Raw genomic sequence first — 22,924 nt, forward strand, 5'->3', positions numbered from 1 at the left:
AACATGTGTCTGCACAGTGAACGGGGCCTGTCAGCTCTGACACTTCACCACATGTTGGTTCCACCCATCTTCAACTTGTAGATCTAAAGGGGAGGGAACCAGGAAATCTGTGGACAGGGGAGCTCTCTGTGTTTGAGAGCAGGAAGAAGACGGAGGGTGATCAGGCTTTCTCACATTCCAGGAAGAGGAGCAGTTTGATACTGTGCATATAGAACAGAACATAGAAATAATTACTTTGTGTCTTTTCAAACACAAACACAACCTCAGCCTGAAGGTGATGAACTCTATGTGGGATCTGTGGGTTTAGAGAAGCTTCTAATCTCATAACTTGCTGTAAGAGCAGAAACATTAATATTCATGGTCTTGAACATGAATATGTGGACGTGAGAAGCCTGAACTCTTGTTCTATTAGATTTATTCTGTCCCAGTGTAAATAAAGGTAAGTTAGACTTGATGCTCGTCAGACAGACGGTGGTCATCACTTCTCTTTGTTTTTAAGAAACATGATAATCTCTTGTGAATGTAAAAAGTCTCTGCAGCTGTTTGTCACCACTCCTGGCCTCTTTGAAACGTGGCTTTGTTCCACCTCTTTTTGTCATGTCTGCATGTGTCCACCAGATGGAGCCCTTCAGCCGAGTCACTACACCTGTGTTGAAGAGTTGGAGTTTAACCATCACGTAGTCTCTGTACTGACCAGCAGGGGGCGACTCCACTGGTTGTTTCAATATAAGTTCTTTGAGAAAGTGACTCTACTTCTAACTTGATTTTAATATTAGCTTATTGCCGTCATACATAAATGTGAGAGAATAGTAAGATAAAACTGCAGTTGCATAGTTTGTCCAGCAGTGACCTTGGACATGAACGTTCGAAATCCTCGAACAAACTAGTGACGGACATTTATCAGGACTTTCACATTATAGATGAATACTGAATGTGTTTGTTCATCGTTGTCCTATGCAGGGGTGTAGCACCAAATTCTGGGCCGTAGACATAAGCGGGCTCTGTGGGGGGCCCCCGCAGAGATGATGCTGATTAATATATGATTGTTTTTTCTAATAGTAACCAGCTGGTTTAGTCCTTCTGTATTCATGTAGTGAAAGTTAGTTAGCTAGCAATAGCAGCTGTGTCAATATCAGCTAGGTAGCTGCAAGCTAGCTGTCATAGTAGGAGTTTGCTAATTGCCAGCCCCCTTTAATTAAGTTGTTTTCCCCTTGGTTTGTTTGCGCCTCTTTCCTCTTCTGGGACCCAGACTTTACTTTCTTGAAGGCACATGACAAAGTCACTGGTCAGTAGATTATCCGACAGATTTTCGCGCTGAGTCGTGATTGGCGGACGAAACCATTTTGCACCTTTTATAAGAAGTGGGCGGGCCCCTCAGAGAACATCCACCCTAATTTGAAATACATAGTTCAGTCTCTCAACCAATGTATTAAGACAATTTTTAATTTATGTGTTGACACTAATTACCTAGAAAACACTAATTACAACAAAAAAACAACTTTGTGCCCTGGGTTGACTGTCCCCCTCCACCCCTCCAGTGCTACGCCCCTGGTCCCGTGTTCCTGTAGTCGCTAACTTAAAAGGAAGAGGTGCTGAATTCATAGACCCAGATATTACACCCTCGACAGAACTCCCGTTGACACTCCGCAGGTCTCGAGTCCATGAAGGAAATTGAAAAGCGGGACTCAACTGGTTTCACAGGCAGGAGACGGACCTCAGCTCCAGCAACATCCACACAAGTTCCATCAGCATTTGTCTTTTAATAGAAATCTTTTCACCCTCACACAAATTGCACATTTTTTTTTTTTGTTCTCTTTCTCCAAATGGACACAAGTCAGCAAGTGGACAACTCACTGGTCGACATCTTCCTCACACAGCGTGAACTGGCTCAAAGGAGGAGAAACTAAAAGAGTCAAATAAGAGACATCTAACTTGATCTCACCACCACTTTACTATGGCATGCAGCGGTTTCAGACCTTACTCAGACAGAGACGACAGACACTTTGTCCAAGAGGTTTTCTAAACGATGCCGGGGCTGCTTGCGATTCGGAGTAAAAAATGAAATTTAAAAAAGAAAAGAAAAAAGCAGTAGTTATAACTTTGTTCCTCTGCGAGTGGCGAGCACCAACACAGCTGCGAAGTCGTCTTCCTAAAGCATCTGGGTTTTTCCATTCTGTAAGTGTGGCAGCCACAGTGCAGTTGACAACACTGACTGGTGTTGTTTTTTTTAAATGTTTTTTCTTAAATTCTCCATCAAAGTTCTGCGTACTAAGAGGCCAGGGGAGGATCTGGTCAGAAAACAAAAGAATAATAATAAAGGGAACTGAAAATCTAGTAGGTATGAGACGCATGACGGGTAGACACGGCAAGACGGAGGCAGGTGGACCTGCGGCCATTTATACCTGAATCTTATAATTATGTACCAGCAGCAGTTTCAGAAAATCATGACTGGATTGAGAATTGCTGCCGGTGGAGCTGCACAGCCTCCAGGTGGTCTTGCGAAGAACCAGTGTCGGAGCAAACAGGAAATGAAAGTCCTCGGTCTGTCATGCGGCTCAGGGCCGTTACTTCATCGCCAAATGGAAGAAATGATGGTTTAAAACTGATGTTTCTGCAATGACAGATTCAAAAAATGACTCCCATCCGATTGTGCCGTGACCGTGCCGGGGGTTGACGTTTGAATAAAGCTTTCATCCCCGTCTCTAACATCACCAACGTGTTGTCGGAGAAACGCATTGGTAGTGAGAGCGACGACTTCACGACGAGGACGAGGGCTGCAAACAACCATTATTTTCGTAATCGATTAATGGATCTGTAGGAAATATCCATCGTGTTTCCCAAAAACCTCAACATGATGTTTTGTTTCGTCCACACACCAAAGATCTTCAGTTCACTGTCACAGAGGAGCAAAGAAACCAGAAAATATTCACATTTAAGAAGCAGAAATCAGAGAATCTTGACCTTTTTTTTCCTCCATAAAAACAACTTGAACCAATTAATCAATTATCAAAACGGTTGGCGATTAACTCAGTAGTCCATTAACTGTTGCAGCTCTAGCGAGGACCACGATAACACGAAATTATAGTTCACAAAACTCTCGAGAGTAATTTCTGTTTGCCAAAATTTAGCAGACCTGGAAAAGGTCAAAGATATAAGTATTTGTTTTCCACCTGCATAGGAACCCTGGAGTCGACCGACTGGGGGACGTCAAAGCGAGAACACTTCACTGACGTCACTACAGAGCATTAAAGGACTGTTGGTTTTTTTCTTTAAAAATTTCATTTGATAACTAAATATCTCACTCTGATATAAGTCATATATATATATATATATGTATATATATATACATATATATATAAACGTGAATATGTACGACACTCTCGTCACTGGTAATCGTGGGAATCGGGACCTTTATTATAATAAGTCGGTGGGATCTTTGCTCTTGCAGGCGCTCAACAAATATACGGTGAATGCGAGTAACAATAATTAATATAATGATAATTAGAATAATAATAACAACAACAACATTAATAATGATCATCATCAACGTCTGCACCATGCCTTGTAAACCTGGGGGGAAAAACAAAAACTAAAAGAGCCAGGTAACACCTCAGCAACGCCCCGCCCCTCCCCCCAGAAACAAAATTTTTGTCCATGAGAAAACAAAACAACAACAACAACAACAACAAAAAAGATTAAAAACTGGGAACGTGGAGTCGAGACTGAAGATTCTCTCCGGCTACTTCAGAGTGACAGAGTCCGCACGCGTCACGTCAATGTCCGCCGGTGTTCTGAAGACAGTGTGTGTTGAGGGGGGGGGTCTGTGGTTCGAGCCTCTGCGGAGCTGGACCTCTATTTATTTATTTATCTTTAAATCCTACGTTCAGCATCAGCCCGCCTCCGTGTTTGCTGGATGGCGTGTTTCATAATGCGTGTGCGTGCGTTTGACCTTGCGAGCCGGTGGGTCAGAGGGACCACGTTGAGCGGTGGTCGGCCATGACGGTCGCTCGTCTGTTTGACTTTTTGTTGTTGTGGTTTTCTTCCTTATTTTCTCCATTTATGCTTCACACCAGGTTTTTTTTTGTTTCGTTTAAATGCCCCCCAGGTAGATGGGGGTAGGGTCTCTGTTGCCCCCTCCCCCATGGGTCCACGTGAGTTTGGCTCTCTGGGTATTTTTCAAGTTGGCTACTCTTGGCTGGCGTCGCCCGCTGTCGCTCGGAACAATGTGGACGCAGCGTCAGGGGGTCGGAGGAGGAGGAGTTCAGCAAGGCCGACCAAGGGGAAGGTGTCATTTCATATTTACGATGGAAAGGGAGGTGGTGTGTGTGTGTGTGTCTGTGTGTGCCTGTGTGTTTGAACCCTAAAGATCTGCCCAGAATTTCCAGGTGCCGTTTGTGTCGACCGGTAGAAGCAGAACAAGAAGCAAGTGAGATGGTCGACGTTCTACGACTTATCCTGCCTCAGCTCACACATGACTGCAGGTGGAGGGAGACATTTCTGGGCTGATCCTGTGTGTGTGTGTGTGTGTGTGTGTGTGTGTGTGGTGTGTGTGGTGTGTGGTGTGTGTGGTGTGTGTGTGGTGTGTGTGGTGTGTGTGTGGTGTGTGTGGTGTGTGTGTGGTGTGTGTGCGCGCGCGCGCGTGCACGGGGCTAGTGCAGGTAATCGTCCACAGAGGCGAAGGCGCAGGAGCCGCTGCCAGTCCGTGCCATGATGGCGAGGCACTGGGCGGCCTGACCCACGGCCTGGGCCAGAGGCGGCTGCTTGGGCAGGTTGTGAGTCTCTGGAGGGAAGAAGAGGAACAGTGACATCAGGACGACAGACGACAACACAACAGGAGTGATGAGGCGTCAGTGCGGCAGGTCTACACCTCGATTAGCTTCTTTGTCAAACGTTGGACGGTATCTAACCTTTAGCCTGGGACCTAGATGAACTCTGGGAACTGATTTAAATTTGCTCTGCCCGACTCACGGTCTGGATCTCCTCCAATGGGAAGTGATTTCTCTCCGGCGTAAAATCTTGCCGGTCCAACCACAACAGATTATCTGACAACGGGCGGGGTTTATACACCGTGACGCGGAGAGAACCCTCTTCGGTGAACAACCAAGATGGCTCCCGCTGGTGAAATGAGCATCCGACTAAAAGAACCAGATAATCTCACATTCGACACTGGTTCACAGACGTTGTGGAATCATCATCACTGACGTCTCCTCTCTGCTCTGGTCTGTCGCTCACATGATTCACCTGCGTCCGTTGGAATTACGCCTCTTGGAAATTGACACTGAAGCTGGAGGTCCCAGACTAAAACGCATTTGAGTATTAATCCGACTACACCGAGCTATACAGTATCATTTTGAAAAGCATTTTAGTCTCGTTACTCTCCGTTTGCACACATTCGTACACGTAAAAAGCTAATTTACAAACCCAATGATCCGCGCACGTGTCTGGGTTCCTCGACATCTTGAATTTTCATCTACGAGTGTCTCTAGTGATACGTGAACAGCGGTGATGACGGCTGAACCCACCTAATATTGCACTGTTGAGGGTGGAGCACACCGGCTCCCTCTGAATGGCGTCCAGCTGGTAGCCGACCGGGCTGCTCCAGGGGTCCGAGTAGGCGAGGAGGCTGAACGCGTCCTGCGGCAGCAGACGGAGACAACAACAACAACAGACACTGATCACACCACATATGGAGCCGCTTCCCTTTGTCCTCGGCACCTGCGTCACCAGCCCACGAATTGCTGGGTTCTGTACCTGAACTTCCATGACTGCAATAAAACAGAATCCTCCCACGTTCGGCCGATTAGCTGAATTTGGCCCAAGACTATTTCTATTGGCCCAAGAACAACGAATTCCTGACTCCGTTTAAGGCAGGAAGAGTGACGGACAGATGATGCTGTGGATTATGGGATATGCATTTTAAAAATAAATATATATATATATATATATATATATATATATATATATATATACATATCTTGACATACTCAACGTCCAGATCTATCTGATATCTTCTCTAAGGAGGTGATGTGGTCGTCGCCCCTGTCCATTGGTTTTAGAGGCCGACCGAAAGTGAACTTCAAGTTGAAAACATTTTGTGGCCCACAAGAGGGCACTCGCGGCCCAGACAAAAGACTTAATGTTATCCTTTGAAACTTTTAGACCCTTTGTTTGTTTTTTTTTACTGCAGACAAGTTATCGGCCTTTTGGATTAGTAATAATCAGTGTCGGCCCCAGAAAAGGCCACACCGGTCGACCCCTGTTTTATATGATTAAAATATAAAGTAATATCTCACTTATGACAAAAATAGGTGAGAACAAAAATCCCAAAAGTACAATTAAACATTGCGTTTGTGCGGCACTGGTTCGAGTGCGATCAGCGGTTGGCCCCGCCCCCTTACCTTGAGCATCTTCTTGTTGGTGGAGTTCTTGCCACACTCGCGGCGGAGGTGTTCGCTCATGCTCTGGAGCTCCCTGCCGAAGTGGATCATTCTCTCGATGGCCGCCTGGCTCCCGCCGCACAGCTGCCGCTTGGACTGAGCCGATTCTACCTCTGCGGAGCCGCAGCCAGTTGGGCGTGCAAAAACGGGACACGGATGTGACGGTGCATTCACAGAAGGGGTATGTTACATGGGTGAATAAAAGCCTCCAACCCCCGATTGTCACTTTCATGGCGCGTTCACACCAAACGCAAAAGGAAATTAGACGCGAATTTTGCGGCAGTTTCCGCACGTAGTTCGCTTCACTCAACATCTCGCGTGACGTGATGTCGCAAGCCGATTAGCGTCGAGATCCTCCCGACGTCACTGATGGCAGAGAACGGTTGTGTTGTAACGCAAAACGAAAATTCGCTTCGCGTTTGGCGTGAACGCAGCGATACACAGAAAGAATGATACCATCTCTATCTGAAAAGAGGACGGATGAGACCGAAAAACTTTCAGTCACACATCCCAGAACTCTAATAACTTATCGTACGACGGATGAACTCGATCCTTTTTGTTGACCCCGTCACCTATGCACACTAACACGTTACCCACCCATGTCGGCGTCACAGTCGTCGGGCTCGGAGGCGTGTTTGGAGCTGCCGTTGAGGAAACCATTTGAGGACGATTCCGTCACTCCGTTGGTGAAGTGGTCGACCTCCATGTCCACGTCGCTGCTGAGGGAAAAGCACAAAAAAGACAGAAACCGTCAGAATGCGTGACGTCTCACGGGAAGGGGTTTTCTCTTTTTGACCACTTATCTTAAAGCTTTTTTTTTTATAAACACAGACAGCTTACGAGGAAATATTCGCATTAAGCGCTTTAGGTGTTTGCAAGGTTTCTCCTCCGTACCTGGTCACGGGCTGTTGACCGCGGCTCCCGTTGAGGCTGATGTCTGACGCTGGGAGGGCGGAGCCAGAGCCTGGGGGGCAGGGCTTGTGACTGTGAGGGGAGGAGCCGTGGCTCTTATTCGACGTCACGCCGTTACAGCAGTTGCCGTCAAACCCTTTAAAACAAAAACAAGAACGAAGGGTGACATTGGTAAAAAGTTTAGTGAACTGACATATAGTGACACAGCAGGTATAGGAAGCTACTCGTCGTCTCTGGATGAACGCGGCGGACCGTTACCTGTGAGGTGCGGTTGGGAGCTGCTGGCTTTGTGGCTGGGGCTGCTGAAGGGTCGGGGCGAGCCGGGGTAACTGTCCTGAGACTTTGGGCTGCGACCCCCCAGACATCTCACCTCGCTGTCCGTCCCGTTCACCATCTCTATGAACTGTCTCACCCTGAGGACGGAGGGAACGGGAAGGAGAGAGGGTGTGAAGAGGAGCGACAAGGAAGCAACGGTGGGATGGACGTAGAGACAAACGGAGGAGGAGAAGTTAAGCTTATTTAAGCATGAAACCAGGATGCAGGGAGAAAAAATTAAAAACAACTACATCTCTGTCCAAACTGTCTGAATCGGAGTGAAACTGACTTGAGAGAGAAGAAAGAAAACTACACCTCAAATGATCTTCTGTGTTAAATAACATTCACTAGTTTATTCATCAGTCTCAACTGATAAACACAACGAGTTAGTGTCTATATTAAAAAAAGAAAATGTGTGTTACATCACTGAGGAACTCGGTCGTACTTGAGCATGAAGAGAAGGTCTGGGTTCCTCTCCAGGAGGTTGGGGTAGAGCTGCTGGGTGGTCTCGATGGCCTCGCCCATTCTACCCGACAACACCAGCTTCTGGATCTCTGCAAACCGACAGATTAAACAAGATGTAATCCTCGTGCCATGTTTCTAAAACTCGGAGGCCGTGTGTGTGTGTGTGTGTGTGTGTGTGTGTGTGTGTGTGTGTGTGTGTGTGTGTGTGTGTGTGTGTGTGTGTGTGTGTGTGTGTGTGTGTGTGTGTGTGTGTGTGTGTGTGTGTGTGTGTGTGTGTGTGTGTGTGCGCGCGTCGCTTTTTGTTACAGCGACACAGCTCTTCTGCGGTGTCCATTTTCTAACACGTTGCTGCAAAACGTTGCCCTGTAACGGAGCAGCTCCCATGTGGACTTCAACAACTGGAGCATTTCATGGAATTGGTAGCATTTGAATGTAAAAAGGTTTCGTTTTTGATTCAATGCTTCTGCGATTGACCGGTGATCGGCGTTCACCCCAAAGATGGTGCAAACCACGTACTTATTGTGTGCAGTCGGTATCTTCTACAGTACACATATTTTTGCTGTTGGAACGCAACAAGAATTGCGGTTTCATACCGACAGGAAATGAGGTGAAATGTGTGAGTCGCGCAAAAAGGCAGTCACTCTCACACGTCTTGAAGTTAGAGAGGGTGTCAATTCACAAAGGCCCCTTTTCCACATGTCAGAAAACCCTCCGACGCCCACCGACGTCTGGCTTTACGTCTGCAAAGGATGGACTCATAATTCACACCCAGGTCAAATGACTCAGCAGTAGACTCAGGTTCTTATTGGCCCCCGGCTCCAGAGTGAAGTGACGGTTACATGACACACGGGCAAACACGGCAGTTTCCTCTTTTATTTTATTTTAAAGATCTAGACGCACTCGCAACGAAACGGAAGCGTTTCCAGAGGACGCTTAAAAGTGATGCGCACACACATCACGCTGGCACGCCAGTAAAATGATCGTCTAAGACAATATTTCACCAGCAGATCCGTCTCTTGCCTACATCACCATTTATTCCCATGAACAGCAGAACACCAACACATGACCTTCAAAGATCAACAGATTTAAGTTGCCGACAAAACTCCCGGTTGCTAACCGACGGACTCACTCTGTCTGTTTTTGATGGAAGCCAGCTCCTCGTGCACGGCCTGGTCGGTGGACTTGGCGAAGGCTTCGGCCGTGGCACAGTAGCTGTGGTGCACCAGGTAGGAAGCGACCATCCTAACGGGGGGGAACAAACAAAACACATTCAGTGATCAGACAGAGGCAGGAGAAGTCTGGTGGAGGCGGCTGCACTCTGACTGTTCAAGGCCGTGGGGCAACTTCACTTCAGCCCTCCTTCGACCCCAATCCCCATCAAACGGAGATTAATCCTATTCAGGACACGTAATCATAGCAACGGAGAGCTAATCCCATCAGGACGTGTCATGAAGAGAAACCCAGTCCCACAAGTTTTTAGTTTTTTCTAGTCAAACCAAAACAGGACTGTGTTTTTTTGGACTGTGACAATAATTAAATGACTTAAATGACTAATTGTGTTCTCGTATAAACTCTGTTGATTCAATGGTGAATGTTTACTGTGCAGGTTTAACACAAGATCAACTCGGCACTCCGACCCTCTCACTTCTGAATCATGGACTGCCACTCGCCCTCGCGCTCGCCGATGGGGAAGCGGTCGACCTGCGCCTGGATCTTCGTCCTCCACTCTCGCATGTAGTCCTCGATGTCGAACACAAACGGGTGCTGGCCGAAGTTTGCGTCCACCACCTCCCCAGGAGTCTGAAGGCCCACGGTCGGGTACAAGTTGGGCTGCGGCAGAGAGGGATGGAGTCAAAGAGTTAGGACGACAGAGGGGAGAAGGGAGACTGGGGAGTGTAGCCTGAAAAATAAATACAAACAGGAAGGAAAAACAGGAAAAGCAAAAAAAACAAACAAACAAAAATCACGTGTAAGCTTTTTCTCAACTTTACAAGCTGCCAGAGTTAATGTAATAAAACTGTAGTAACATATTTTAATGGAGAGTCAGGGCCCATAACTCCGAGGAAGTTCAAGGGGCAGCAAGTCAGATTTTTATTGCACAGATCGACCAAAATGTACATGTCAATCAAGCGGCTCAATGTATCGATTAGTTAATCCGAACCAATGACGCAGTTTAAAAACCTGAGGTGATACCCCGGTTTCTCAAATGCTGTGTAAACCCCTTACCCTGGCTTGGTATACAGGAATTTTTGACAAAAAAATTTGGGGTTAACAAGAGGTAGGGGAGATGCGTTAGCGTCATCTTCACATGGTCAATTTCTAGTTCCTGGGCAAAACTGTTTTTTTAAGCTCCCGACGACGTCTGTGCCGATGGGACGAGGAGACAGGCAGAAATGTGGGGTATGGGGGCTCACACGGGTACAACGTCCTACATATCTAGTCACATTGTTCAGTTGATCAGAGGAAGTTGTGACACCAAAGGTTCTAAATCCTAACACAAACAGATGATTATATGAAACAGTGGGGTGAGTTAAGAGTTGGGACTGGTCTTCAAACGGAGACGGGACTACGTATGGAGTTGTTATTACGTTAACGGTTGGAGAGGAACGCACAACAGTGTGTGTGTGTGTCTCTCTCTCTCTAAAAGTTGCCTTTGTCACGGTCCAATAACCATAAAGGTCAGCTGTGCCGAGGTGACGCACTTCGCTGCACAATTCTGGAGGAACATGAATGTGTGGCTCAGGGCCAGGCCTGTTTGGCTGCTCAATGGATTATTGTGTTGCGGCTAAGACTCTTATTTTCTTCTCCCTCGAAAGAAAACAGCCCGCCCCGTTGTCATTCGCTACCGGGGGGGAGGACGCACAATCCGACATGTTTCAGCAGTATCGGGGATGTTTCCGATGCTGGTATCGAAATCGGATACAGAGTGTACAACTGCTTTCTTGTGCACGATGAATAAACATATCCATCGTGACATGCTGCCAGTAGCACTTCTATTGATTTGATCTGACCTATTAGGATTCTTTGCCGTGTTAATTTTCGGGTGTTAATGTGTGAAAAAAATCAGTAAAAAAATTGTTCTCTCCCCCGGTGCCTCGTGTTTTTCCAGGGAACCAGCGACTCTGCGATCAACATTTGAAGCCTCCAGGTCCCGTTGGCACAGTGTAAACACCTCTCCTATAAACAGGCCTGTGTCCTCGGCCTCTGATTCATCAAGGGAAACTGAAAGATTTCTCAACAACTCAGAAGTGAACACAAATGTGGGTACTCACTGGCAGGTCGGTGAAGGCGATACCTGAAACGGAAGAGAAAGGGTGTCAGCGGGAAGAAGCACAGTACGCAGGATGTGTGTTAACTAAAACTTAACATCGTCCGTCCTGATGACCTGAACTAGAAGCTGGATGTCAACAGTCTCAGCTGAACCCTGGTTTTCATATCCGGTTCACGAGCGCGTTCAATGTGGAAGAGGCCGTGGAGTCGTTAGCTACAAGCAACGACATCGAAGTTTTAACTATGATACGTAAAGAAACAACGACACATTGGTTCAAGTGATGTACAAAAGTGACTTTCTGCAAAGTGAAATGAAAATAATATGACCAAACAATGAAAAAAGTAAATTTTTTTTAACCAAAATTCTAAAAATCTGATGTAAATTAATCACAGGAATTTAGCCAGTTTACTATTGAGTGAATATTTTTGCCCTTTTGTCTGACGATGATCAAACTGTGATGAAAAGAGGCTGAAGTGAGGAGATCAGACTGTTAATGTTCATTAATCATCATGAGAGACATTGATCAGTGTGTTGATTATTGTTCTAATAAAAGAGATAGTATCATCTTTTTACTACCATGTATCGTCACAGGCGCCGCGTGTTGTTCCAGATTAAGAAAGTAAAACATCGTCAGAGATTCAAATCATCTTTATCGAATTCAAATGAAAGCTCTGATATTTATTAACCTATCTATTACTATGTATTCCTCTAAACTCTTTTGTCCCAGTCAGGATCCTGTAGAATGACGACTCTGGTTTTCCAGTGATCTGGTTGGTCGGTAGTTGGGCCGGTGACAGATTTAACACAACTCAACCTTCTTCGGAGCAAATGAGAGGTTCAGGATGAGTTACCGTGGTGATTTAGCCCCGGTAACATAAACTCCATGGTGGAGGGGAAACAAAATTATAAATGTTAGTTTATTAAATTGGTTAATATCTATGTACACCTAAGAAATTAGCAGGACGTTGACCAGGCTGGATTTTTCCTCTTATATTTAGGTTCTGCATCCCACTGACGCACCTGTGACACATTCAGGTTTGCAGAGATTTATTTCTACCATGTCGATGTTAAGCATCATTCTCACCACAGGTGAATATCGAGGTCCACGCCATATAATAACATCAGGGCGCGATGGTTTCCCCGAGCTCCTCACCTAGACTGTGGCCGTTCTTTGTGTAGAAGCACGTGTTGTTGATCAGGTTGACGCAGCAGCCGATGACGTCGCCCGTCGTAAACGTGGGTCCGTAGGGCTGCCCGGTGCCGGACGAGCAGAAGGAGTGGCCGTCATCTCCGTGGTAACCGTACGAGTGCTTGTCCCAACCTGAGGGACGTGAAAAACAAGATGAGAACTGAGCAAGCGGCAAAAACACACACAAACAGAATTCACAAAGTTGTTTTGGGGGTGATCCTGCCGACAAACAAACAAACTAGAATGACTCATGAAACTCTCTGGCAATTTATTGAAAACGTCCAAAAAACAAGGTCGGATCTGCACCAATACATGTTTTATAAAAATCTGTCAATATTTCCTCACGGTCCGCTAGCTGTCGGTTCTGTGTACGCGGCGGAAAATATTTTTGGTTTCCGGCTCAGCCCAGGCTCTGTAAATCGAAAACAAAAGAAAAAAATGGTGCGGACCGGACCACACCACACTGCGACAGGATCATGACAGTTTCTGCCGAGCTGCAAAATTAATCCCGATCGCTGGAAGAAGAAAAACAACTCTGCAGCCGCCGCCTGGCACCACAAACTTCTTGAGCCATCACCAGTCCGTCTGCAGTGTGCTCTGGGCCTCCTGTTATCACGGTGTGGAGAGACTGGACCTCCAGGGTGGGTCCCGTCATCAGACCGGTGACGGGGGGTTGGGGCTCCTGTTTGGCCTGATAACCTCAGCATAGAGCGCTGTGCAGACGTCGACCAGTGAAGCACCATGACATGGCAAAGTGGGCGCAGGAAACCCTTTTCATATTGGCACGCGGTTCCTACAGTTGTAAAACTAACGCCTCTGTATGTTGCTGCACTATTTAAAATTCTGGAGGAAAATTAGTGTCTTCGTAGGAAACTGTCATTGTCTACGCGCACACGAAGCGAACAGTTCCGTAATGCGTCATCAACAATCAGACATAATAATCAGTGACATTAGCTTAGTACCAAAATTGTCAACTGTTTACTTATCAATAAGAAGCAGCCGGCACGTCCACTCTCTGCACAAGTTTTATATGCTATAATACACCCATGCTATGATCGTGTATTCATGAGGAAAACTTTATACCATATTCCCACATACTGGGGACGGTGCCGGCTGTCAATCACGGGCCGACACATCCAGTGCTTTATGTTCTATTAGACTGTAAATGGACCATAATGTACAAAATGAACATCATGTATTGAAGAAGACTTGAAACTAGAGACTGAACCATAAACTGGTTCAAACAAACTTTTTACTGACGTTATGAATCAAGCGAGAAGTAGAGTCGTTTTCGCATAGAGTCGCCCTCTTCTGGTCAGTACAGGGATTTCTAGACCCGGTGACCAAGTCTGTTTTGACACACACCACACACCCAAAGGCAGTGGCAACAAACACCGACAGGCAACAAATGCACACAAAAGCGTTGTCTTACCGGGGAGTCTGTTCATGTTCACGCCCTGAGCAGAGAGGCCGATGCCCATGTACCTGTGGAACAGATGGTTGAGAGTTTAGTCAGTGAGCGGAGCGCCGGTCGCGCCTGGCTGATAAACACCATAAAACACCTGAAAGTCTTCCACAGCCTCGCAGTCAGCCTTGCGAGGTTCTAGTACTCAGTGGATCCAACGGAAAACAAGATAGAAAGATGGAAGAGAGGTTAAACGTTTGCATGCTAACGTTAGCATATTAGGTTAGCCCAAGTGGTTTGGGGGGGGTTTGGGACTTTTGGGCAGACTAAAGTAGACAGTCAATGACATCCCGCTATGCTGGGGGATATTCTGGTGGGTGTTCTATTCACCTTGTTCTGATATTTTATTAATTAGGTAAATCCAATCAATAATAGAAATAATCCTTATGAAAATGTCTGAGTGTATTTAACTTTTGTACCAGATAATTTTGAGCTTCATGTTTCCTTACAGACACTAACGCCAACAGAAAAATCCAATTAAAGTTTTATTTTCAGATTTATTTTTTTGTATGAAGACATTTCAGGTCAGGAGGTTCAGAAGGTTGAAAACAACCAACTGTGACCGAAAACTGACTTCTCGTCCTTTGAAGATTCTCACAATTCATGTTACGTCTTATGTATTCCCTCAATATGAATTTCCAAAAACAAGTAACATGTTGCCTAATGATTTACAGTTTGAGATCCTTAGGGGTTAGCAAAGCATTACAGCGACTTATCTGGTATTAACAACACCACAACATGGCAGCATGCTCAAAACACATTTTATAAGAATCTCATGTATGAATAGAAGAATAGGCTGTAATATCTTGTGGGCCAATATCTGATCTTTCTAACAACAACTATGACAAATGATCTACATACATCCTGATGCAAAGTGTAAACGATCAGTGTCAACAGCAGAAAATGTGCTCACAGCTCTACGATAAACCAACGGTGCAAAACACTCTTCTTTGTTATTATGAGGTGTAAAATAACGTTGGTCCATTATGAAACTGAGGCTCATCAAACTCGCCTGCGAATTAACTGCGATCACTTCAGCAGTTGTTGAGATATTCTACTTTGGACCAAAGTGTTATGGAAGCTGTCATCCAAAACGCTGACGTATCTCAAGTGTTGGGATGAAATGCTTTTTCTTGGTTTTGTGTGCTTACCCATCTCGGCCTTTACTGATGATCTTCACCTCGAAGTAGTAGACCCCGCAGGCGGCTGGGATGGGATGGGTGGCCCGTACGGACGCCGCATCTTTCGGGGTTTTGCCGTGACCTTGAGTTGAGGTTAAAACGTGAAAGTAAGGGGTTATTACAAATGGACATAGGATTGTTTGCACCACAATTAACTGTGGAGGAGATTAAACCCCCTGAAAATGACTGCGTTTGCATGTTACATGTTTACATGGTCAGCAATGTTATGACTAGTGACTTTATTCTGAAAAAGACAACATTAAAATAAAATTAATTATTAAAATCTAGAAAATGAACTGAAGCAGAAAAGACTTAAAATAAAACGTTTCACCTCCATCTTCCAACAGACAAAATGGTTGCCAGATAAATTATTCTGACACTAAAGGTGTCTGTTTTGTGAAACATTTGTTATTTATTCAAACAAATATCTTTATTGCATCATTGGTGCAGTTCAGTTTTCATGATCATTTTTCAAAATGAATCACTTAATTGTTGATGTTAATTGTTTGTTCCATAAAAAAAATAAGGGAAATTATTTGTTGTTATTTCCCAAAGCACAACATGATGTTATCTTTAAGTCTTGCATTGTCCAACCATCACTTCTAAACCCAGAAGTGCTCAGTGAACTATATAGAAAGGCCAAGAAAACCAGCAGATATTTACATGTAAATACATGGCACCAGTTAATTCTTGGCATTTTTGTTTATAACTGAATGAAAAGATTAAATAAAAATTAAAAACAGATCCAGATTAATGCAAATATCATTAAGGTCCCTTGTGCTCAACATACTAAAGAATTGATAATTGTGGATGGAGACACATTAGACCAAGACTACCTTAAAGAAAAGCTTAATTTACTTAACTTTCCGTTTACTTTGATATAATAAAATATATTAATAACAAACGACCTTACATCGTCAGCTCAACGTAGCTGTAAAGACACAATATTCTGCGGACGATCTGTTTCGCACCGTTGTTGGTATTTCATATACAAGTTTTCCAATGAGCGATTGCTAAAGTGTGACAACATCTGCATGAGGAATGCACGATAATATTGGCACGTTATCTGTACCGATATTGTCATTAAAATTTAATATCGGATATCGGAAAAAAATCAAAAATATTGTAGGGACTGAAGCTGCTTAGATTTTTTTGCACTTTCTGCGATTTTGTTTGCACATCTCAATGCAGTGCAGATAATGAGCCCACCTGTAAAGTTGTACAATGCACTTTTCTGATGTTCCAAGTTATTTTTAGTTACTTTGTCTCTTGTGAAATTGGACCAAATTTGCCCTGGTTGTGGCTGTTATTGTTTTGAGTGTCTCAGGTAGGATGCATCTTACTTGTTTTGTTTCAAAGCAATTGTCATAAATAAATAAGGCATGTTTCACATAACCTAAGTTGAAGTATTTTTCTTATTTTGCACAAGGAATTAATATTTCTATAGTTTTAGACTTTGTATTTTATGTCTGCATTTGTTGGTGGGCCAACACTATAAGAGCGTGCGATAGGTCTGGGGATAAAAAAGATTATATATTCACATATATCGGTTATCTGCCAATTAGTTGTAAAATATCGGCATGTAGGATATTGGCAAAAAGAGAAATAATGGGGAACCCTAATGTGCATGATATGATCTGGTATATGTCCAGGTTGATTTTGATGTTTGTACCAATACAGCGGTGTAGTGGTCAGCACTTTCACCTCACGGCAAGAAGGTTCTGGGTTCGAATCCCGGTTCAAACCAACCAGGGCCTCTCTGTGTGGAGTTTGCATGTTCTCCCCGTGTATGCGTGGGTTCTCTCCGGGTTCTCCGGCTTCCTCCCACAGTCCAGAGACATGCAGAATGGAGTCAGGTTCATTGGAGACTCTAAACTGACCGTAGGTGTGAATGTGAGAGTGAATGGTTGTCCGTCTCTGTATGTGGCCCTGTGATAGGCTGGAGACCTGTCCAGGGTGAACCCCGCCTCTCGCCCAATGTCAGCTGGGATTGGCTCCAGCCCCCCGCGACCCTTACATGGATATAGTGGTAGATGATGGATGGACAAATACATTGTGTAACAAGGAAATGGTAGAGACCTAAAAGCCGCTTTACTAGGGCAACTAGTCCAAACCCTGAGTGACACTTGACACAAACAGAGCCCGTCAATGCTTCTGACTGACGTGTGGCCCCTGTCACTCAACCAGCCAGTGAAGCTCCTGCATTAGCCATTAGATGTTTGTTGGGGGCTTATGACTCACGACGATCGTAACCAGAATGTTGACGACGACGATTGCTCGGTTACAGAAGGGAACTTTATTATCTGTGTTAAACATGCAGGAAGAGAGAGACAAGAGGGAAGCCAACGAGCTGCTCGGTCCCTTCTGGCCGCGGATACACCTCCTCCGCCAGCTGGTCGGGTCTGCAAGATGTCCTCTGCCTTGTTGTTGGCGGAGGAGCAGCAGCACTTAGCAGTTAGCAGCAGCTAGCACCTTTAGCCCACTTTGTTTTTAGCCACAACGGCAGCTGGCTTTGATCCGCTAAGCGGCAGGCTAAGCTAACGTTAGCAAAACACTGGCGCGTTAGGTAATGGGTTTTTCAGTGTGCGTGTGTCACTGCGTCGTACCTTTATAGTGCACGCGCAGGTTGTTCTGCGAGAGCCCGATGTAGCTGAACTTGTCCTTCGGGCTCCAGGAGCGAGGGAGCGGGGTCTCGCTCTCGTTCACGGCCGGATAGAGCCGCCGCAGACGCTGGTTGAGCTCCTTCTCCTGCTCGTTGAGAGCCGCGTCCCCGTGGACGAGCACCGACATCGGCAGCCCGCCGCCCGACGACTGCCCGGACATGGCCGCGACGCGAGTATAGACGTGGGAAGCGGCTCGTCAGCGACAAGCCAGAGCCACTTGTGTCAGTCAGTGTCAAGTTAGTCAAAGAGGAGGAGGAGGGGGAGGGGGGAGGGGGGAGGAGGGGGTTTGCTAAGCTTGCTAGCAAGCTAAGCTAACAGGCTATGCTAACAGGCGTCGCTGGCCAGAGTAGCTGTCTAACCGAGTTAGCTAAGGCTAGGCTAACGCGTTTAGCTTCGCAAGGCGATCGCCGAGGCGGCTCGGGCTGACATCGGCCCACACGCGGGCACTGAAACGAGGACTGTCTGCTGCACAGGGTCCGGAGCGAAGCGGGAACAGGCTCGTTGGAGAGGGGGAGGAGAGGAGCGACGCTCGAGGTCAACACGGGTCGACTTCAGTCCGGGGGGAGCTCGGCTCGGCTCGGCTCGCTAGCCTCGATCTTTTGTTTGTTGTCTGAGTGTTATCCGCGCATCTGATTGGCTGACGGCGGCTCGGGACGGGAAGTCAATACACAGGACGAGCAGCGAGCTCATCAGGGCGCTCACGAGGTGGATGAAGTCACTGACTCATCATCGTCATCATCATCGTCATCTTCGTCATGGTCATCGTCGTCGTCGTCATCCTCAGCATCATCAATTACAGAGGTTGAACAGGAACAGCCCGACCGATATGAATTGTTTTGGGGGGCGATGCCGATATCGATAATAAAGAATACAAGATTCCTGAAAAGATACATTGGCCGATATATAACAACATCTTAGAATTACAGACAGATTTTAAAAAAAAAAGGATATATATATATATATATATATATATATATATATATATATATATATATATATATATATATGTATGAATGTTTATATATTTAAATATGAAAGACTCATCAGTCACCCGATAATATCGGTCAGGCTCTAAACATATCGGCCGATACCGGTATGTCTCTGAAAGGCAGATATATATATATATATATATATATACACACACACACACACACACACACACACACACACACACACACATATATATATATATATATATACATATATGATCATATATGATTTATATATACATAAATTGAGCTGTCAGTGATTCTAAGATGTTGTTATCAAACCTTTATGACAAAGAAATGTAATTGAGGCTTGATATTTTTAGTTCAACCATGAACTTTTTCAGAACAAAAACAAATAAAAATGACAAATGCAACCAAATAAATAGAACTAGAATTAGGAAAAAAAACATTTATTTTACCTAAAATGTAAAAACATAAATGCAAATTTTAAAGGCTCATATCAGTCGGCCGATAATATCGGTCGGGCTCTAAACATATCGGCCGATACCGATATGTCTGTGAAAGGCAAATATTGGCGGTATCATTCACCAACCGATTTATCGGTCGGGTTCTTGACCTGTGTCACATGATCCAAGACTGTTTCAGAATTAAGCCAAGCCTCAAATTTTTCCTCACATAATTTTAAACAACCTTCAGTCCGAAGTTTCTCTTTGGAACGACCCCGATGAGGAAACAAAAATTAGCAATCATATTAAAGTTTTCCAAAAAAAAGTAAACAAACGAATAAACTCATTGACAAGTATCAGATGGAGCAGCTCAATATTTAAATGTATTGTAGAATGTAATGTAGAAAAATACTGTTTATTTTGCAAGATTATACATTTAAGTTTTGAGAGATACTTTATAAATATATTTTTAAATAATATGTAATTTGAAGCTGTAAACAAATGGGCAGGACCAGATAAGCTTCTGACCCTTCTCGAACCCAAATAATGTACGTACAAGATTTATGTTGACTGGGATTTATGTCATGGAAATTTGTTTTTGCTATTTCGTAATTGATATATTTTTGAACGGTTCGAGATAAATAAAGATCAAATCAGATCTTAAAATGAATTTAACACATTGTCAATGGACATTTTGTAGATAGATCCAGTGTCAAGAGATACTACTACAGATACTGTAATTAAAATATCTGCATTACTGTATTTTGATCAAAAAACATAATCCAGGTGTTGTATGTTTCGAAGGGTTTTTTTTTCTTGCTAGATAGGGTTGCAAGGAATTAAACCTACCTTGAGGATCTCATCATTCCCCTGTGCTGCACTGAATGAATGCTTCACTAAACAGATTTGCAACTGATCAACGACTAATTAACACAGTGAATCTAGATCCTCTGTGGCTCCTGAGGTCATTCGTATGGAAGCAAATAAGAGACATAACTCTTTGTACTTTAACAGCTACTGAATATTTAATATTGAAATATTTTATTTTGAAAAACATGTATCTGAATTTATTTGTTCGGAATTTCACCTCTTTGAAATTATTTTACTTCGGTATTCAGATACAAAAAAATTCCGATCTCAAATTTCAAGTTAAAATTTTTCGATTGCACAAATTCAGATTGAAAAATTCACACAGTAACATCCGGGCTACCCAGGATAGGAAAAGCAATTGAGCCTGCATGCAATCGAACCGTCGTCTGGCCTATCAGAGCACGGACGGTCTGTCATGTGATGACTTACCTACATAAACACACGAGTCACACAAACCATATCTGTGTTCCAAACAGACTTAGCTTCAACATACTCCTGTCGAGCCCTGAGTTCGATTGTACATAAACAGCAAACTTACCGGAGCGCCTTCGTTTCCCCTGGCAGTCACCTTCACAATATCCGTGCCGATCTCTTGGATCACATGACAGACAGGCCGTGCTCTGATAGGCCAGACGTCGGTTCGATTGCATGCAGGCTCAATTGCTTTTCCTATCCTGGGTAGCCCGGATGTTACTGTGTGAATTTTTCGATCTGAATTTGAGCAATCGAAAAAAATTGTAACTTGAAATCTGAGATCTGAATTTTTGTAAAATAATTTCAAAGAGGTGAATTCCGAACAAATAAATTCAGATACATGTTTTTCAAAATAAAATATTTCAATATTAAGTATTCAGTGGCTCTTATTTGCTTCCATACATCCGGCCTTTCTTCATCATTTCACAGGGACATCACTGTAAACCAGTGGCTACCACAGTGAAAAAAAAACATGAATATCAAAAAAAACAACAAAAGCGTGAATTGATGACATGATTGGCAGGAATATCTTGTTCATGCTTGCCAGTGAAAGAACCAAAATAAAAAGAGTTGTGTTGTTTTTGTTTTTTTCAGCAGCTCAGACTGCTCAGTCTGGCCTCGCGCAGCCGGGGAACGTCCCTCACACCAACATGTGGGAATGTTCATTGCATCACCGAAAAGGAATCTGGAATGATGTTACGCTCTCTGTTGGGGAAGCACTTGCCCAGATTCAGATGCAAGAGAGTCCCTTGGAAAACAGAGACGGTTCGAAGTCCGGGCTTGTTTATTGTCAGCAAGACGAGGACAAACTGTGCGGGGAACAGATCCTCAGTGTTTGTTTAATAACCCCCACTATGTCCCAGCATCGCAATAGTGATGGAACAAACAGTGAAGTTGCATCGGAAATAATGAAAGTACTCTTCTTACAGTAAATTCAGTATATGAAGAATGACAATTTAATGTTCTGGTACCTTATTTGGTCATTTCTTCGTTTTTGGAATGGTATCAACAATACGTTGTCAAGGTGTAACCATTACATGCTTTTACACACAAATGTTATTTGTGTAAAACTCTTTCATTGTTTTTAGTCTCCAGGTCCACTGTGGGGGCGTTCGTAGTGATTTGATGCATCACAGATGTTTTTGTGTGTGTATATATATATATATAGAATTTATATGTTTAGATGGACGATGCATCTCATCTTCCTACCGTTCTACAGATGTGAACCGTGTCTACTGTCTACCGAAAACAACAGAAACCACCTTCGAGAAAAGTATTTATTAAGTCCCATCTGCTAACATGCAGGGGGTAGGGTTTATGACCTATACTGCGGCCAACCACCAGGGGGCGATCAAGATGTTTTGGCTTCACTTTTGTAACAAGCTGTCATGTCTTCCATCAGAGTTTATCGCCACTAGTAACGCTACAGAGGTGTGTTTTTTTTAAAGCATGATGCAACACCCCGTATGACACTATTCAACTGGAGCCTTTTCATTTATTGTTATCGGAAAACTTTTATAACTTGATTCAATATTGGTGATACATCTTGTCTTAAAGGGGCAGTAAGTGATTTTGGAGAAAGCTTGTTTCTCTCTTTGTTGTTGTTGCGATTTCACTGCTCGGACAGGGCCGTTAACCCACGACCTCCGGTACGGGAGACCGACACACTAACCACTAGGCCAAAACCGCAGAGTCGCAGTGCCTGCTGCCAGCACGTCTTAATGTGTAGACAAGTGATGTTTACTGCACTCTCAGTCTTGTGTCGCACCCTTTTTTGGTTTTCAAAGGACGGTGAGGAAATATTCGCTGATATTTTACAAAACCTGTATTGCTTTAAAAGCGTTTACTGCCACTTTAACATGTATGTGTTTTATTTGTTGTGACCTGATATAATTTGAATACGTATTTTTTTTGTTTTTGTTTCTATCAAGCACTCTGTAATATCTGGTTGTCATGCTTCTTGTGCGACATAAAGTACTGTTCAAAGAAACCTATTATTTTTAATATTTGTTATTATTGCCAACAGTTGGTGGCGGTAACGTTCAAGTAAACTTATTAATGCATCTACAAAGGCTTAAAAAGGAAGACTACTAGTAAACATAGATACTTATAAACAGTCTATTTTTGATAAGAAACACTGAATTTAAATTAATTTTATTTGTTTACAAGAAAACTCTAAAGAGCACATTTAACAAATTTACTCTCCCCTTAGGCAGAACATGTAGTTTTAAAGCTTTAGATTTTTTATGTGATTTCATATTGCTACATTATTTGTTCTTAGAAATT

At 44.1% G+C, this 22,924-nt stretch overlaps 1 protein-coding gene and 2 long non-coding RNA genes across 5 annotated transcripts; 2 read left to right on the forward strand and 1 right to left on the reverse strand.

Moving 5' to 3' along the window:
- On the forward strand, positions 1-815 carry LOC118310870. The gene is made up of 2 exons (XR_007030740.1): positions 1-439; positions 619-815. It is a non-coding gene; the product is annotated as an uncharacterized LOC118310870 (long non-coding RNA).
- A 925-nt stretch (positions 816-1,740) lies between these two features.
- On the reverse strand, positions 1,741-18,534 carry ranbp9 (RAN binding protein 9). 2 transcript variants are annotated; one of them, XM_035634126.2, is made up of 14 exons: positions 17,842-18,534; positions 15,206-15,317; positions 14,022-14,074; positions 12,554-12,721; positions 11,402-11,424; positions 9,775-9,959; positions 9,259-9,371; positions 8,110-8,218; positions 7,608-7,762; positions 7,332-7,485; positions 7,035-7,153; positions 6,399-6,550; positions 5,523-5,634; positions 1,741-4,780 (listed from the first exon to the last, which is right to left on the reverse strand). In XM_035634126.2, the coding sequence occupies exons 1-14, from the start codon at positions 18,056-18,058 to the stop codon at positions 4,650-4,652; spliced, it is 1,803 nt and encodes a 600-aa protein (XP_035490019.1). In that variant the 5' UTR covers positions 18,059-18,534; the 3' UTR covers positions 1,741-4,649. The 2 variants fall into 2 exon arrangements, with proteins under 2 accessions (XP_035490019.1, XP_035490018.1); XM_035634125.2 differs by having other exon boundaries at positions 7,035-7,156; positions 17,842-18,530.
- On the forward strand, positions 17,987-22,628 carry LOC118310866. 2 transcript variants are annotated; one of them, XR_004793856.2, is made up of 2 exons: positions 17,987-18,123; positions 21,233-22,628. It is a non-coding gene; the product is annotated as an uncharacterized LOC118310866 (long non-coding RNA). The 2 variants fall into 2 exon arrangements; XR_004793855.2 differs by lacking the exon at positions 17,987-18,123 and adding an exon at positions 18,561-18,699.
- Positions 22,629-22,924: the final 296 nt, after the last annotated feature.

The sequence above is a fragment of the Scophthalmus maximus genome, chromosome 5, assembly GCF_022379125.1.
Source record: "Scophthalmus maximus strain ysfricsl-2021 chromosome 5, ASM2237912v1, whole genome shotgun sequence".
NCBI lineage: Eukaryota > Metazoa > Chordata > Actinopteri > Pleuronectiformes > Scophthalmidae > Scophthalmus > Scophthalmus maximus.

Coding starts and splice junctions, on each gene's coding strand:
- ranbp9 (XM_035634125.2), bottom strand. CDS start 18,058: ATGTCCGGGCAGTCGTCGGGCGGCGGGCTGCCGATGTCGGTGCTCGTC. Junction 7,763..8,109: donor GACCTTCTCTTCATGCTCAA/GTACGACCGAGT, acceptor CTCCGTCCTCAG/GGTGAGACAGTTCATAGAGA. Junction 5,635..6,398: donor CCAACAAGAAGATGCTCAAG/GTAAGGGGGCGG, acceptor CTGCTGCCGCAG/GACGCGTTCAGCCTCCTCGC.